Raw genomic sequence first — 18,211 nt, forward strand, 5'->3', positions numbered from 1 at the left:
TCAGTTATAAATCTGGTTTCACGGCATGTTAAGGTATTTTAAAAGATCATAGATCGTATATAATATACATTTTCAATCAGTGATGCTTTAAGATAACTGCAAAGGTACATTGCCTATTTATTTATTAATTCGGTGCATTAAACATTGAGCACATTTTCAGTGGGCAATCTGATTTTCCCTGAAAGAGTTTTTCTAATGCAGCTGTTACGATTTCCATATAGAATATTGTTACATTATCTCTTTAAAAACTTCTGACTGAGAAATTTTATTAGTCCCTTCATCGGCAACAATGTTTCATGCACCGATTTCTTGCTCTTCCGTGACAACAGGCTGAATCATCACCTCACTTTTTTTAAGTAATCACTTCAATGTCTTAATAGATAATACGGTTTCCCCAAAGCACAGAATTTGTTTTGCCTGATTTCGCACATTCATTATCTCCTCTCGAATGCACGGTAAATCATTTTATAAATCATTCCCATCGATTTGCACGTCATCATTTCAGCACCACGAACAGCGATATTATTAAACTTTTTTTGTCCTTTCCATGCCCAATTATATTGTTAGTGAGGTACTTATTCATTTTAACGTACGTCTATTCTTGTAGTAGTTTTTTGTGAAAATGTACTTCTTGCAGTGATTGACAGGGTGCTTTGACTGATGTTTTGATTAAAAAGGAGGGGGGGGGAAAGAACAAAATAGAAATACATTTGAACCGTAAACTGTGTTGTAGTGTGCAATCGGCGATTACAACGTGGATTGTGTTGTTTCTCTCCCGCTCTCTCTGTCTCTTTCTTTCTCTCTCTCTCTCTCTCTCCCTCACTCTCTCGCTCTCTCTCTTCCTTTCTTGTATTATTTACTTAAAGTCTTACTTGTTACACTTCGCTAATAGCAAGTCTTTTGAACAGTGTAATTTGTGGAGCTGTTGTGCAGTTTTCTGTTATGAACTCTTAGGGCCGCTGTTGACCAGAGTTTTGACGGCTGGGAGCAGGGTTATAGCAGCTGAGTACCTCCCATATACGCCCGCATAACGAGGACGGGGTATTACGAGAACGAGCAGGCATTCTCGATCCGCAGAATTTCAGATAAAGAATATGACGATTTAAGACTATTCGATGTACAGAGGACTGTAAAGCTACAAGACTGACGTCTGACTTTGGAACTCCTTTCACTCACCTGGATGCATGTTCGCGTTTTGGAGCCTCGCTGATAGAATACTAGGGTAGAACAATGAAAGGGCCTGCGCTGTTGTGTTTTGCTCTCCTTTCCTTTGGCTCGGTAACTGGACAAGTCAGCTATACAATACCGGAGGAAATGACTAAAGGATCGTTAGTCGGTAATATAGCACAGGATTTGGGTTTACAAATCAAACGTTTAATATCAGGTAAAGCTCGAATTTATACCCGAGACAGCGACCAGTACGTCGAGCTGAACAGAGAAAGAGGAGTCCTCCTCGTTAAAGAAAGGATCGACAGAGAGGCGCTGTGCAGACGGACGACGCCGTGCGCTCTACATTTTCAGATCATTTTGGAGAATCCGATGGAATTTTATACGGTTACAGTGCAGATCACCGATATCAATGATAATGCACCAACCTTTGAAGAAGCTGATATTGAATTTAAAATTAGTGAGTCTGCCGTAATTGGTGCAAAATTTGTTCTGGAACGGGCTGTGGATCTTGATGTTGGCACCAATGATCTTCAAAGGTACGAACTAAAACCAACTGACAATTTCGTTCTTAAAATGCATAATAATGCTGATGGAAACAAAAATGTTGAGATGGTACTGCAGAAACCTTTAGACAGAGAGAAACAAGAGCAGATATCCCTCGTGTTAACAGCTATAGATGGAGGAGAGCCACAGATGTCAGGAACAATGCAGATTCGCATTACAGTTTTAGACGTTAATGATAATGCGCCGGTTTTTACACAGCAAACATACAAAGCTACAGTCACTGAGAATTCACCTAAAGGAACAGTTGTTGCTACTGTTACAGCGTCAGACGCAGATCAAGGCTCTAACAGTAAAATAACGTATTCAATCACAAACAAAGTGGATGACGTCAGGAAAGTCTTTAACATAAACGAGGAGAACGGCGAAGTGACTTTAATTGGGAATACTGACTTCGAGGATTCACGAGGTTTTCAGTTAAGTTTACGTGCTAGTGATGTTGGAGGACTAACAGATTCCTGTAAACTGATTGTTGATGTTCTGGATTTAAATGACAACAAACCTGAAATCAACATAATGTCTAAGTCGACTGTGATTTCAGAGGATGCTAAACTCAATACAGTTGTTACAATGATAAACGTTGAAGACAGGGACACTGGAGAAAGAGGGAATGTTCAATGTTCAGTTAGTGATAGTGTACCTTTCATTTTGAAATCATCAACAAATCACTTCTATAGCTTAGTAACAGACAGTGATTTAGACAGAGAGAGATCCTCTGAGTATAATATAACTGTGACCTGCTCTGATGAGGGAGTGCCCTCCCTCTCCAGCAGTGTCACTCTCACCTTACAGATCTCAGACGTTAATGATAACGCCCCTGTCTTTGAGAGGAGCTCATATGAGGCCTACATTGTAGAAAACAACACACCGGGCCTCTCTATATTTACAGTCAAAGCCTCAGACGCTGACTGGAATCAGAACGCCCGTGTTTCTTACATACTGGAGGACTCCTCTGTTAACGGAGTGCCAGCCTCCTCATATGTGTCCGTTAGTGCTGATAGTGGAGTCATCCATGCAGTGCGCTCTTTTGACTACGAGCAGATCAAAGATTTCCACTTCCGCGTAAAAGCGCAGGATGGAGGCTCTCCTCCACTCAGCAGCAACGTGACTGTGAAAATAATGATCCAAGACCAGAACGACAACCCCCCTCAGGTTCTGTACCCAGTCCAGACTAGTGGCTCTCTGGTGGCTGAAATGGTGCCTCGTTCAGCAGATGTGGGCTATCTGGTGACGAAAGTGGTGGCTGTTGATGTGGACTCTGGACAGAATGCCTGGCTCTCCTATAAACTGCAGAAAGCCACAGACAGGGCGCTGTTTGAAGTGGGCTTACAGAATGGAGAAATCAGAACTATCCGCCAAGTCACTGATAAGGATGCTGTCAAACAAAGACTGACTGTTATAGTGGAGGACAACGGGCAGCCCTCTCGTTCAGCTACAGTCATCGTTAACGTGGCGGTGGCGGACAGCTTCCCTGAAGTGCTGTCGGAGTTCACTGAGTTGACACACGACAAGGAGTACAATGACAACCTGACTTTTTACTTAGTCTTGGCTCTGGCTGTAGTTTCCTTCCTCTTCATCACATGTTTAGTGGTTATTATATCAGTCAAAATCTACAGGTGGAGACAGTCTCGCATCCTGTATCACTCCAACCTGCCTGTCATTCCATATTATCCACCACGTTACTCAGACACTTTGGGGACAGGGACTCTGCCACATGTGTACAATTACGAGGTGTGCAGGACGACTGACTCCAGAAAGAGTGACTGTAAGTTTGGCAGAGCTGGTAGTCAGAACGTGCTGATAATGGACCCCAGTTCTACAGGAACGATGCAGCGGATACAGAGTGAAAAGAGCATCCTGGATGAACCAGACTCTCCTCTAGAGGTTAGATGGCTTTAATATATTTTAAGTGTGTGTAAGATGTTTTAAATACACTAAAAAAATCTATTTGCTGATATTGACATTTTAGATCTCAAAGGTAGCTGCTATGTTGGATGTGTTAATATACGTTTCAGTTTATGTCACATGTTATCACTACCTTCGTGCTTAACTTCACACCAAATAAGAACAACACTAACAGGTCATATAAATGACTTTTCTTTTTTAAAGGCATCTGATTGTAGTCAGTGTGCTTCAGATATCGAGTTCTTTCACATCAGAACAACGGATAGCAACATTAGTAGTATTGCTTCCTATAGCCCCATTTCCACATGTTAAAAATTCGGGGCGGTGTCCATACTTTAAATACCAGAGGATTTTTTATTGTCTTCAGTTATTATTTCTTTGTTTGTTGTTCGAGTTATCAGTATTTCAGAAAACACATTAGTTCCCTTCTCTCCTCTTGAGGTTAGACTGCCCTTAAATGTTTTCTACATCATCATACAAATTTCAGATTGCCTTCAAGCCTTATAGATCATATATAATACAATTAAAATAACTTTATCGTCCATATGATCTCAAATTTGTATTTCCAGTCGCTTATATTTCCACTAAAACAAACTGTTATTTATAAAGGTTTGGAATTTTTTTCGTTTCATATTTTACATTTTAGGAATGACAAATACCGGCCTCATGTTTATTACATGTCTACTTTGCATATTTCGTGTAAGTGTTTTCCAGTTCAGTACTCACTTCTCTGTACATGTATATGTTCCGTTACTTTGGGAATATTCAGTAATCTCTTATTGTGGTTCAATCTAGCTTTTTGGTTGAGGAGATCATTATTTCATGTCCACTCATTTTATAGATTTTGTTTTAATTGTTGCAAATAAATGCCCCTAATCTGACAGGATTTATTTCGTGGTGCCTGCCTCACTGACGTAGAGGCAAGCACCACGAATCTGGCGTTGTCCATTTCAGAACGCTGGACAGCAACAGTAAGTCCATCGCCTTCTATTTACCCCGTTAGTGTTTCCCCTTTGTGTCCTGAGTTTTGTTTCAATGTGATTCAGCACTGAACAAATGTTTTCTGAACATTATAACCACTTTAACCTACCAGGTGTTTCATTCAATGCTCTCAAATCTTAATAGTTTTAATTTTGTAATTTTGTACATACATATATATGTGTGTGTGTGTGTGTGTGTGTGTGTGTGTGTGTGTGTGTGTGTGTGTGTGTGTGTGTGTGAGAGAGAGAGAGAGAGAGAGAGAGAGAGAGAGAGAGAGAGAGAGAGTGACTGAGCAGCTCAAGGTTAAAGTTACTTTAAAAATGTCTCTAAACCAACCTTCTAGAGGCGTGAATATGATCTGTATTATTTGGTAATGAATTTCCGTCTGCGTTTTCAGTATAAATATTACCATTTGACTTGGTATTTTTGTGACTTATTTTAAAAAGAAAAAACCTTCATGTTAGCTGTCTGCAGTTTTCTAAGGTGAACTCTTAGGGCCGCTGTTGACTAAATTGTCAACAGCCGAGTAGGGTTATAACAGCAACTCCCTTGTAACGTCGGTATAACGAAGAAAGAACAGAACGACAAAGGACGTCCTCGAGATATACACAGTATTTGGAGGCAAAGGACATCGACCGTTTTAGTACATTTTCTCATGTGTGGATGATAAACGTGCGAAATTGAATTTTGACGTTTAAAGCGTGATTTGTAGGATATTATCACAGTGAACATCCATTGGCAAAATCGCATAAAACAATGGCAAGGCAAGTACTCCTGTTTATCTCTCTTCTCGCCGTCGGCTCAGTGCTCGGACAAGTGAGCTATACAATACCAGAGGAAATGACTAAAGGATCGTTAGTTGGCAATATAGCACAAGACTTGGGTTTACAAATCAAACGGTTGACTTCAGGTAAGGCTCGGATTTATGCTCGAGACAGCGATCAGTACGTCGAGCTGAACAGAGAAAGAGGAGTCCTCCTCGTTAAAGAAAGGATCGACAGAGAAGCGCTGTGCAAACAGACGACGCCGTGTGCTCTACATTTTCAGATCATTTTGGAGAATCCGATGGAATTTTATACGGTTACAGTGCAGATCACAGATATCAATGACAATGCACCTACTTTTAAAAAAGCTAAAATCACTTTCAAAATTAGCGAAATGGCGCTCATCGGGGCAAAATTTGTTCTGGAAAGGGCTGTGGATCTGGATGTTGAAATGAATAGTGTTCAGTCATATGAGTTAAAACCAAGTGACAATTTTGCTCTCAAACTGCACAGCAACTCTGATGGAAATAAAAACGTTGAGATGGTACTGCAGAAACCTTTAGACAGAGAGAAACAAGAGCAGATATCCCTCGTGTTAACAGCTGTAGATGGAGGGGAGCCACAGATGTCAGGAACAATGCAGATTCTCATTACAGTTTTAGACGCTAATGATAATGCTCCGGTTTTTACACAGCAAACTTACAAAGCTACAGTCACTGAGAATTCACCTAAAGGAACAGTTGTTGCTACTGTTACAGCGTCAGACGCTGATCAAGGTTCGAACAGTAAAATAATATATTCAATTACAAATGCAGCAGATGATGACACCAGAATATTTGAGATTAATGAGGAAAACGGGAATGTTGTATTAATTGGAATAATTGACTTTGAAAAGTCAAGAAACTATCAAATAAATTTACTTGCTAGTGATGAGGGTGGACTCACGGATTCGTGCAAATTAATTGTCGATGTGCAAGATGTAAACGACAATAAACCTGAAATCAACATAATGTCGAAGTCAGCTGTGATATCAGAGGATGCTAATCTCAACACAGTAGTTACGATGATAAGCATTGAAGACAAGGACTCCGGGGGAAACGGAAAAGTGCAGTGTTTTATGAGTGATAACGTACCTTTCGAATTAAGAGCATCTTCAAACAATTTCTATACCTTCGTAACAGACAGTGATTTAGACAGAGAGAGAGCCTCTGAGTATAACATCACTGTAACCTGCTCTGATGAGGGAGTGCCCTCCCTCTCCAGCAGCGTCACTCTCACCTTACAGATCTCAGACGTTAATGATAACGCACCTGTCTTTGAGAGGAGCTCATATGAGGCCTACGTTGTAGAAAACAACACACCGGGTCTCTCTATATTCACAGTCAAAGCCACAGACGCTGACTGGAACCAGAATGCCCGTGTTTCTTACATACTGGAGGACTCCTCCGTTAACGGAGTGCCAGTCTCCTCATATGTGTCCGTTAGTGCTGATAGTGGAGTCATCCATGCAGTGCGCTCTTTTGACTACGAGCAGATCAAAGATTTCCACTTCCGCGTAAAAGCGCAGGATGGAGGCTCTCCTCCACTCAGCAGCAACGTGACTGTGAAAATTATGATCCAGGACCAGAACGACAACCCCCCTCAGGTTCTGTACCCAGTCCAGACTAGTGGCTCTCTGGTGGCTGAAATGGTGCCTCGTTCAGTAGATGTGGGCTATCTGGTGACTAAAGTGGTGGCTGTTGATGTGGACTCTGGACAGAATGCCTGGCTCTCCTATAAACTGCAGAAAGCCACAGACAGGGCGCTGTTTGAAGTGGGCTTACAGAATGGAGAAATCAGAACTATCCGCCAAGTCACTGATAAAGATGCTGTCAAGCAAAGACTGACTGTTATAGTGGAGGACAACGGGCAGCCCTCTCGTTCAGCTACAGTCATCGTTAACGTGGCGGTGGCGGACAGCTTCCCTGAAGTGCTATCGGAGTTCACTGAGTTGACGCACGACAAGGAGTACAATGACAACCTGACTTTTTACTTAGTATTGGCTCTGGCTGTAGTTTCCTTCCTCTTCATCACGTGTTTAGTGGTTATTATATCAGTCAAAATCTACAGGTGGAGACAGTCTCGCATCCTGTACCACTCCAACCTTCCAGTCATTCCATATTATCCACCACGTTACTCAGACACGTTGGGGACAGGGACTCTGCCACATGTGTACAATTACGAGGTGTGCAGGACGACTGACTCCAGAAAAAGTGACTGTAAGTTCGGCAGAGCTGGTAGTCAGAACGTGCTGATAATGGACCCCAGTTCTACAGGAACGATGCAGCGGATACAGAGTGAAAAGAGCATCCTGGATGAACCAGACTCTCCTCTAGAGGTTAGTCCTTCTGTTGTAAAAAATAAAATAAAATAAAAATGTCTTTTTTAGGCTTTACAATTAAAATTAAAATTAAAATTATATAAAATGATAGTTAAAATTTGCGCATCAACGTTCAATACTGATCATTTTCAGCACCACAGACAGCGGAAATAAGAATCTTTCTGCCTGAACCCCAAACATGCAGAATTTATGTCATTTCTTTATGATTTCCTTTCCTAGGGAACAGTGTCGTTCTAATATGTACTTATATATGTACTTATTTTTAGTGTTTATGTTTGTGATTTTTTTTCTCCCTTTCCTTTTTCTGTTATTTCTCTTTTTTGGTCGTGGTTGTGCCGTTCTGCCTACTATCCGACATCTAAAAAAAGAAATAGCTTGAAGACCAGAGGGTTTTTTATTTGTTTTTAAAAATTTAAATGTAGTTACTGCGTTTTCCCTTCCGTTTTTCTTTTTTAGACAATTTTAGTAATTTTTTTTTTCATATTCTTCGACGAATTGGATTTAGCAGTACTATTTTTGGTCTGTTTACTTGTTTTTCAAACCTCAAATATTTGTTTAACCTTGCAATGATTTTCCTGTCATAAATCAGTGTAGTGTAGTGTCATGTTTTGTACTCCTAGAGACGCTGTTGGCTAGTCTGTGTTAGTTTTGCTGCTGATTACAGCAGCACCTCCCAGATAATTTAGATCGGAGGAAGTATTGTCGACACAGTAGGCATTTCAGGTTTCCGAGAATAATATAGCCTACACGGACATTGTAGCAGTCGGGGTTTTTGATCGACCTTTATTGTGTGGCTTTTTCATTTTTACTCCAGCTGTGTGTGGAATTTAGCTCTTTTTCTCGACTGCTTTGATTCGTCATGATATTACAAAGCCGTTGGACCGAAACAATGAAATGGCAAGTGATACTGTTTTGCTCAATGCTCTCTCTCTGTTATGTGTTCGGGCAGGTAAGCTATTCTGTTCCAGAAGAAATGTCAAAAGGCTCGTTAGTCGGTAAGATAGCACAAGATTTAGGTTTGGACCTAAAACGGTTGAAAACGGGAAAAGCTCGCTTGCATGTTGGAAACAGCGCTGAATACATTGAGCTGAATAAAGAAAGGGGGGTGCTTCTTATCAAGGAGAGAATCGACAGGGAGGCTTTATGCAAACAAACGACTCCCTGTGCTTTACACTTTCAAATGATTTTGGCAAATCCCATCGAGTTCTACCGTGTTACTGTAGAAATAACAGATATAAACGACAACGCCCCTATATTCAAAATGAAAGATATGGTATTTGAAATAAGCGAGTCCGCTGTAAAGGGGTCAAAATTTATATTAGAGAAAGCACTGGATTCTGACGTTGGAATAAATGGGCTTAAAAGCTACTCCCTTAACCCAACAGATAATTTTGCTTTGAAACTCAACGACAACACTGATGGGGGGAAAGAAGTAGAGATGGTTTTGGAGAAACCTCTTGATCGAGAGAAAGAGGAGCAGCTGACTCTTACACTAACAGCCGTCGACGGAGGTGAACCGCAGCTCTCGGGGACAGTGCAAATTCATGTAACTATATTAGATGCCAATGACAACGCACCGGTTTTTACGCAGTCAACGTACAAAAGTAGTTTAATGGAAAATTCTCCAAAAGGAGCTCAACTGATTACTGTTACAGCCACCGATAAAGATGAAGGAACAAATGGTTTCGTAACATATTCGATATCAAATAACATTGATGGAATTTTGGATTTATTTGAAATACATGAGACAAGCGGGGAAGTACGGTTGATCGGAAATGTAGATTATGAAACATCGAAACATTATCAGCTCAATATTAAAGCCAAAGATCACGGTGGACTCAGTGACTCGTGTAAGATTATGTTTGATATTACTGATGTAAATGATAATAGCCCAATAATAGATTTAATGTCGACTACTCAATCGGTTCCAGAAGATTCCACCTTAAAAACCGTTGTTGCAGTTATGAACGTGCATGATGCTGATTCAGACGATAATGGAGTAGTTAAATGTTTCCTAAATGACAATGTACCTTTTAATATTGAGAGTACATCAAATAGCTTCTACAGCATTATAACAGACAGTGATTTAGACAGAGAGAGAGCCTCTGAGTATAACATCACTGTGACCTGCTCTGATGAGGGAGTGTCCTCTCTTTCCAGCAGCGTCACTCTCACCTTACAGATCTCAGACGTTAATGATAACGCACCTGTCTTTGAGAGGAGCTCATATGAGGCCTATATTGTAGAAAACAACACACCGGGTCTCTCTATATTCACAGTCAAAGCCAAAGACGCTGACTGGAACCAGAACGCCCGTGTTTCTTACATACTGGAGGACTCCTCCGTTAACGGAGTGCCAGTCTCCTCATATGTGTCCGTTAGTGCTGATAGTGGAGTCATCCATGCAGTGCGCTCTTTTGACTACGAGCAGATCAAAGATTTCCACTTCCGCGTAAAAGCCCAGGATGGAGGCTCTCCTCCACTCAGCAGCAACGTGACTGTGAAAATAATGATCCAGGACCAGAACGACAACCCCCCTCAGGTTCTGTACCCAGTCCAGACTGGTGGCTCTCTGGTGGCTGAAATGGTGCCTCGTTCAGCAGATGTGGGCTATCTGGTGACTAAAGTGGTGGCTGTTGATGTGGACTCTGGACAGAATGCCTGGCTCTCCTATAAACTGCAGAAAGCCACAGACAGGGCGCTGTTTGAAGTGGGTTTACAGAATGGAGAAATCAGAACTATCCGCCAAGTCACTGATAAAGATGCTGTCAAACAAAGACTGACTGTTATAGTGGAGGACAACGGGCAGCCCTCTCGTTCAGCTACAGTCATCGTTAACGTGGCGGTAGCGGACAGCTTCCCTGAAGTGCTTTCGGAGTTCACTGAGTTGACACACGACAAGGAGTACAATGACAACCTGACTTTTTACTTAGTCTTGGCTCTGGCTGTAGTTTCCTTCCTCTTCATCACGTGTTTAGTGGTTATTATATCAGTCAAAATCTACAGGTGGAGACAGTCTCGCATCCTGTATCACTCCAACCTGCCTGTCATTCCATATTATCCACCACGTTACTCAGACACTTTGGGCACAGGGACTCTGCCACATGTGTACAATTACGAGGTGTGCAGGACGACTGACTCCAGAAAGAGTGACTGTAAGTTCGGCAGAGCTGGTAGTCAGAACGTGCTGATAATGGACCCCAGTTCTACAGGAACGATGCAGCGGATACAGAGTGAAAAGAGCATCCTGGATGAACCAGACTCTCCTCTAGAGGTTAGCCTCATGAAATTACAAATGATTTTAAATGCCTGTTATTTTGCATGCATGGTATTCTGGAGGTTATCAGAGAGCTAGCAATGCACATTTTATTTCTTCCATGACAATTCACTGTTCATTAAACCACTTCTGCACTTTAACAGAATCAGCCTTTCATCCCATAATATATATGTGTTCCCCCTCTTTTATCTAAACCTAACAAAGTCATCTTAGCCCTAATTTAGTTTTAGTTTAGGTATATGAAAAGAGTCTCCATAATCAGCATCCTGTTCCAGCACTTTTTTCAAGAAAGCAGGATTAATTATTGACAATTATTCAATAATACGTTAACCTTTTAAGTATTTGGAACATTGTAATTGCAGATTGTGTTTCACTGAAATGTCTACTAGCACTGTTTACATTGCAGTAGAGTGCAACTTTCAGCTCTGAAAGCAACTTTTTAACAACAAGCTTTAGTTAACTAGTGAACCAAAACTTAAAACACTATGATCAAAAAATTAAAGCAGACAGCTTGGAATACCAGAAGCAACAAAATGTCTACTGGTGGTCTTCCCTTTGATACTTTTTAGACTTAAACTATTTATTACAAGCTAATCATCAGCTATTCTCCCACTTAGTTTTATTTTTTCTTCCAGAAAACTTACAGAAAACTTATACTTGTCAAGTTGTGTTAAGCAAATAATTACTTTCATCTGAGACCTGTGCAATGCAGTTTTGAAAATTACTACTTATTCTTATTGTTTACTAAAGGAGAAGATTAACTTCATCAAATAATTACCAGTTTATGTCTTGTGCTTCTTCTAAAGCTGTCTCTACCCTGGTGCATTTTAGCAGGAACTGCATACTTATACACATTCATTGATCAGGAAAACCCTTGAAGTAGAATGATTACTTGCAAAAAAGGGCATTTTTGTCCTTTGTAATCACTACATTTTTTCCATTATCTGTATTTATCATTTTGGAGCGTTACTTCATGGTTAAACTAATTTTGTGTTTAACAGCATTATCACAAATCACTATCTATACAGGAACATTTTAAAAGGCGCAAGTGTAACAGGTAAAGAAATACACCCTATCACTTTTGTAATCATTTTATAAAGTTCTCTTTACTTCAGATATATATTGTTACTAGATCTTTACCTTGTTTTACTGTTCCTTAGAATCTCATGCCATATTACAAGGGAAAGTGTATTGTGTTATTAAAGATGACTTTACATTGTACAATAATCAAAATGTCCGTGAAGGTTCTCAGTCAGGGTATAATCAAAATATACCCTTCAGAATAAGATGTCAGGGCAGGTGGTGAGGTTGTCCTCTGTATTATTTTGTTTTTGAGTTATAAGTACCCTAGACAAATATTTTATTATTGTGTAATGAGTTAAACTACTATTTATTTCTTCACTTTGGACCTGCTAGCTGATGTTGTAATGTTGTGCAGTGCACATGTTTGGACTCTCAGGGCCGCTGTTGACTAATGTAGAGAATTTCCCTTCATTTGATACGTTGAACACAGAAAGAGACGCACATACAGCACACAGGCGTAGCTGATAAACACAGGAGATATCCGCGCTGTGGTTTATTTATTTCGAGTTCAAGAAACACGGACAGAATCAGTTTTGCTCTGGAGTACTATCTATTCGGGAAAACCAGGCGCTTTTGAGTACAGCAGGCATTTTTTTCTCCAGCTTTTAACGAAGAGAAAATGTCGGGCAGAACAATGAGATGGCAAGTACTGTTGTTTGTGTCGGTCTCTTCCCTCAGCACAGTTGTCGGGCAGGTCGCTTACTCGATTCCTGAGGAAATGTCAAAAGGCTCTGTAGTTGGTAATATAGCGCAGGATTTAGGTATAAATGTAAAGAGGCTGAAATCGGGTAAGGCGCGTATATATACAGAAGACAATGGAAAATACGTCGAGCTGAATAAAGACAGAGGCGTCCTGCTTGTCAGAGAAAGAATTGACAGAGAGACGCTCTGCGGGCAGACGACACCTTGTGCTTTACATCTTCAAATTACACTTGAAGACCCGATTGAATTCTATACCGTTACTGTCGAAATTAACGACATTAACGACAATGCTCCGAGTTTCAAAAAGGATGAAATAAAATTTAGGATTAGTGAGTCGGCTGTGACTGGAGCAAAATTTGTGCTAGAGCGAGCAATGGATCCAGACGTAGGTGTGAACGGATTGCAGAGTTATTCGCTACAACCTACTGACAGTTTTAATCTAAAACTCCAAAATCAGCAAGACGGGAGTAAAAAGGTGGAGATGGTGTTGCAGAAACATCTAGACAGAGAGGCGCAACAGCATCTCTCTTTAATTCTCACAGCTGTTGACGGTGGTGAGCCTCAGCTGTCGGGAACAGTGCGAATAGAAATTTCCGTGCTAGATGCCAACGACAATGCTCCAGTATTTACGCAGGAAGTCTATAAGGTGACTATAATGGAGAATGCTGCAAAGGGTGCAATTTTGTGTACTGTTAGTGCTACAGATGCAGATGAAGGTTCTTATGGGAAGGTTATTTATTCAATAACAAACACGTTAGACGGTGTCCCTGTAATGTTTCACATTGCCGAAGAAAGTGGTGAGGTATCCCTAACTGGAAACCTTGATTATGAAAAGGCACAGCTCTATGAAATACATGTACAGGCTAGTGATGATGGGGGACTAACAGATTCAGCCAAAATTCTTGTTGAAGTAACCGACATAAACGATAATCACCCATCTATTAATATAATGTCTAAAACAAATTCTGTAACAGAAAATTCAAGGCCAGAAACAGTTGTAACAATTTTCAATGTTCAAGATCCCGACTCTGGTGAAAATGGCAAAGTAGCATGTAATATCGAAGGACATGTGCCATTTCTGATCAAATCAACATCTAAAAAGTTCTTTAGCCTAGTTACAGACAGTGATTTAGACAGAGAGAGAGCCTCTGAGTATAACATCACTGTGACCTGCTCTGATGAGGGAGTGCCCTCCCTCTCCAGCAGCGTCACTCTCACCTTACACATCTCTGACATAAATGACAACGCACCTGTCTTTGAGAGGAGCTCATATGAGGCCTATATTATAGAAAACAACACGCCGGGTCTCTCTATATTCACAGTCAAAGCCACAGACGCTGACTGGAACCAGAATGCCCGTGTTTCTTACATACTGGAGGACTCCTCCGTTAACGGAGTGCCAGTCTCCTCATATGTGTCCGTTAGTGCTGATAGTGGAGTCATCCATGCAGTGCGCTCTTTTGACTACGAACAGATCAAAGATTTCCACTTCCGCGTAAAAGCGCAGGATGGAGGCTCTCCTCCACTCAGCAGCAACGTGACTGTGAAAATAATGATCCAGGACCAGAACGACAACCCCCCTCAGGTTCTGTACCCAGTCCAGACTGGTGGCTCTCTGGTGGCTGAAATGGTGCCTCGTTCAGCAGATGTGGGCTATCTGGTGACTAAAGTGGTGGCTGTTGATGTGGACTCTGGACAGAATGCCTGGCTCTCCTATAAACTGCAGAAAGCCACAGACAGGGCGCTGTTTGAAGTGGGCTTACAGAATGGAGAAATCAGAACTATCCGCCAAGTCACTGATAAAGATGCTGTCAAACAAAGACTGACTGTTACAGTGGAGGACAACGGGCAGCCCTCTCGTTCAGCTACAGTCATCGTTAACGTGGCGGTGGCGGACAGCTTCCCCGAAGTGCTGTCGGAGTTCACTGAGTTGACGCACGACAAGGAGTACAATGACAACCTGACTTTTTACTTAGTATTGGCTCTGGCTGTAGTTTCCTTCCTCTTCATCACGTGTTTAGTGGTTATTATATCAGTCAAAATCTACAGGTGGAGACAGTCTCGCATCCTGTATCACTCCAACCTGCCTGTCATTCCATATTATCCACCACGTTACTCAGACACTTTGGGAACAGGGACTCTGCCACATGTCTACAATTACGAGGTGTGCAGGACGACTGACTCCAGAAAGAGTGACTGTAAGTTCGGCAGAGCTGGTAGTCAGAACGTGCTGATAATGGACCCCAGTTCTACAGGAACGATGCAGCGGATACAGAGTGAAAAGAGCATCCTGGATGAACCAGACTCTCCTCTAGAGGTTAGCCTCATGAAATGATACATGTTTTTTTCTGCCTTTTATGCTTCATGATATTCTGGAGGTAAATAGACAGACATTCCATTAGATGTTAGGAAACTACATCAGTTACAGTTACAATTTTAAACATAACCAGTATCTTTTAGCGTTGATGCGTTGCAAACATCAACTTACATCGCAGTTCAGCACCACAGACAGCGACACCTTAATTGTTCGACTTCAGCATTCCAGAGTCCTTTTCATTAAGACTGGACTTAGTTTCTGTAATTCGTGTCAGCTTTTATTTAGGATATATTTATTGTGTAATTGCACAATGTAAATTTTTTTACAGATGTTTCAATATATAATTAAACGATATATGCTGTAAGCTGCAGATATCCTAAAATCTTTAAATTTAGGATACTCGAGGTTTAGATGAGCCTTAATAGCGTGGCTTTACACTGAATTCATTGTTTTTGAGAATTAATGTTGTAATTTGTATTTTCAACTCAAAGGGTCGCTGTTGGCAAGGGTGTTGCGATTTGGCTGGATGTTTTTTATTCATCTGTGTCTTCCCTTTTGCGTGGAAATATTCGACAGAACGACTGTTCGGGTTTATAAGAAGCACTGCAAGGAATTCTATACCTGCTCACACCGTTTGATTCTTATAATTGGAATGCGAATGATTTTTTTTTCTGTCTTCATATTCTCTCCATGACAAATGCTTCTTTTTTTAGTGGAGAAGGAACGGAAATCGGGTCGTACAGAACAATGAGACGGCAAGTACTGTTGTTTCTCTCAGCCCTATATCTCAAATACGTGCTCGGGCAGGTCAGCTATTCCATTCCCGAAGAAATGGCCAAAGGCTCTGTAGTTGGAAACATAGCTCATGATTTAGGTTTAGATCTTAAAAGGTTGAAATCAGGTAACGCTCGCGTTTACACCGGCGGCGGTGTAGAATACATCGGGCTGAATAAAGAAAGGGGGGTCCTGCTTGTCCAGCAGCGGATAGACAGAGAGGCTTTATGCGGAGAGACGACGCCTTGTGCCTTGCATTTCCAGCTAATTTTGGAAAATCCAATGGAACTGTTTCGTGTAACAGTGGAGGTTACGGACATAAATGATAATACCCCCACTTTTACCAATTCAGAAAAACGTTTCGAAATTAGCGAGTCCGCTGTGATAGGATCGAAATTCGTGTTAGAGAAAGCAGTAGATTCCGACATAGGCATGAATGGTTTACAACAGTACTCACTTGCTCCAAGTGATCAATTTGTATTAAAACTAGAAAGTCAGCCAGACGGAACTAAAAAGGTGGAAATGGTTCTACAGAAGCCTTTAGACCGAGAAAAGAAGGATTATTTGTCCCTGCTGTTAACTGCTATGGATGGAGGAGAGCCGCAGATGTCAGGGACAATGCAGATATTTGTCACTGTGTTAGATGCGAATGATAATGCACCGACATTTGCCAAACCGTTATATAGAGCAAAACTGCAGGAAAATTCTCCTAAAGGCACCAGTGTTACAACTGTAAGTGCATCTGATAAAGACATCGGTTCAAACGGAGAATTATCATATCTGATTTCTACAAGCAAACGTATTCTATCTGAACTGTTTAATATCAATCCAAAGACTGGTGAAATTATCCTAGTCGGGGAAATAGATTATGAAAAAGCAAACTCTTATCAAATTGATATTGAAGTTGTAGACAGCGGTGGGCTCTCTGATTCAGCGAAAGTGATAGTTGATCTTATTGATGTAAATGACAATAGTCCTCAAATAAACATAGTTTCTAAATCAGAGTCCATATCAGAGAACTCACCGACAAATACTGTAATTGCAATGTTGAGCATAAACGATCCAGATTCCGAGAATAACGGGAATGTTGTGTGTGATATAAATGATAGCATTCCCTTCAAAATACAGACTACTATAAATGGGTTTTATACCCTAGTTATGGAGGTTGCTTTAGACAGAGAAATGGCTTCGCAATATAATATCACTGTGACCTGCTCTGATGAGGGAGTGCCCTCCCTCTCCAGCAGCGTCACTCTCACCTTACAGATCTCAGACGTTAATGATAACGCACCTGTCTTTGAGAGGAGCTCATATGAGGCCTACGTTGTAGAAAACAATACACCAGGTCTCTCTATATTCACGGTCAAAGCCACAGACGCTGACTGGAACCAGAATGCCCGTGTTTCTTACATACTGGAGGACTCCTCCGTTAACGGGGTGCCAGTCTCCTCATATGTTTCCGTTAGTGCTGATAGTGGAGTCATCCATGCAGTGCGCTCTTTTGACTACGAGCAGATCAAAGATTTCCACTTCCGCGTAAAAGCGCAGGATGGAGGCTCTCCTCCACTCAGCAGCAACGTGACTGTGAAAATAATGATCCAGGACCAGAACGACAACCCCCCTCAGGTTCTGTACCCAGTCCAGACTGGTGGCTCTCTGGTGGCTGAAATGGTGCCTCGTTCAGCAGATGTGGGCTATCTGGTGACTAAAGTGGTGGCTGTTGATGTGGACTCTGGACAGAATGCCTGGCTCTCCTATAAACTACAGAAAGCCACAGACAGGGCGCTGTTTGAAGTGGGCTTACAGAATGGAGAAATCAGAACTATCCGCCAAGTCACTGATAAAGATGCTGTCAAACAAAGACTGACTGTTATAGTGGAGGACAACGGACAGCCCTCTCGTTCAGCTACAGTCATTGTTAACGTGGCGGTGGCGGACAGCTTCCCTGAAGTGCTGTCGGAGTTCACTGAGTTGACACACGACAAGGAGTACAATGACAACCTGACTTTTTACTTGGTCTTGGCTCTGGCTGTAGTTTCCTTCCTCTTCATCACGTGTTTAGTGGTTATTATATCAGTCAAAATCTACAGGTGGAGACAGTCTCGCATCCTGTATCACTCCAGCCTCCCTGTCATTCCATATTATCCACCACGTTACTCAGACACTTTGGGGACAGGGACTCTGCCACATGTGTACAATTACGAGGTGTGCAGGACGACTGACTCCAGAAAGAGTGACTGTAAGTTCGGCAGAGCTGGTAGTCAGAACGTGCTGATAATGGACCCGAGTTCTACAGG

At 41.5% G+C, this 18,211-nt stretch overlaps 6 protein-coding genes across 20 annotated transcripts in view; all 6 read left to right on the top strand.

Moving 5' to 3' along the window:
* Window positions 1–4,902, top strand: part of LOC146524664 (protocadherin gamma-A2-like) — a 39,226-nt gene extending 34,324 nt beyond the window's left edge. For 3 of the 4 annotated variants that reach the window (XM_085174357.1, XM_085174375.1, XM_085174383.1), the window contains exon 2: window positions 4,078–4,902. In XM_085174357.1, the coding sequence (XP_085030483.1) occupies window positions 4,078–4,143 (66 nt within the window). In that variant the 3' untranslated portion in view covers window positions 4,144–4,902. Of the gene's footprint in view, window positions 1–32; window positions 3,616–4,077 lie in introns of those variants that run through there. The other variant, XM_085174366.1, reaches the window with a different exon arrangement.
* Window positions 1–18,211, top strand: part of LOC146524648 (protocadherin beta-16-like) — a 277,164-nt gene that overhangs the window by 217,203 nt on the left and 41,750 nt on the right. The window lies entirely within an intron of this gene.
* LOC146524650 (protocadherin gamma-C5-like) overlaps window positions 1–18,211 on the top strand; it is a 298,508-nt gene that overhangs the window by 191,588 nt on the left and 88,709 nt on the right. The window lies entirely within an intron of this gene.
* On the top strand, window positions 5,021–8,231 carry LOC146524671 (protocadherin beta-16-like). The gene has a single exon (XM_085174836.1). It carries the CDS (start codon window positions 5,374–5,376, stop codon window positions 7,792–7,794), a length of 2,421 nt encoding a protein of 806 aa, XP_085030962.1. The 5' UTR covers window positions 5,021–5,373; the 3' UTR covers window positions 7,795–8,231.
* On the top strand, window positions 8,356–11,116 carry LOC146524672 (protocadherin beta-16-like). Its single transcript, XM_085174475.1, has one exon. It carries the CDS (start codon window positions 8,621–8,623, stop codon window positions 11,114–11,116), a length of 2,496 nt encoding a protein of 831 aa, XP_085030601.1. The 5' UTR covers window positions 8,356–8,620.
* LOC146524673 (protocadherin gamma-A11-like) lies at window positions 12,741–15,818 on the top strand. The gene has a single exon (XM_085174848.1). It carries the CDS (start codon window positions 12,741–12,743, stop codon window positions 15,156–15,158), a length of 2,418 nt encoding a protein of 805 aa, XP_085030974.1. The 3' UTR covers window positions 15,159–15,818.

Source organism: Neolamprologus multifasciatus, chromosome 2, assembly GCF_963576455.1.
Source record: "Neolamprologus multifasciatus chromosome 2, fNeoMul1.2, whole genome shotgun sequence".
In the NCBI taxonomy this organism is placed as follows: domain Eukaryota; kingdom Metazoa; phylum Chordata; class Actinopteri; order Cichliformes; family Cichlidae; genus Neolamprologus; species Neolamprologus multifasciatus.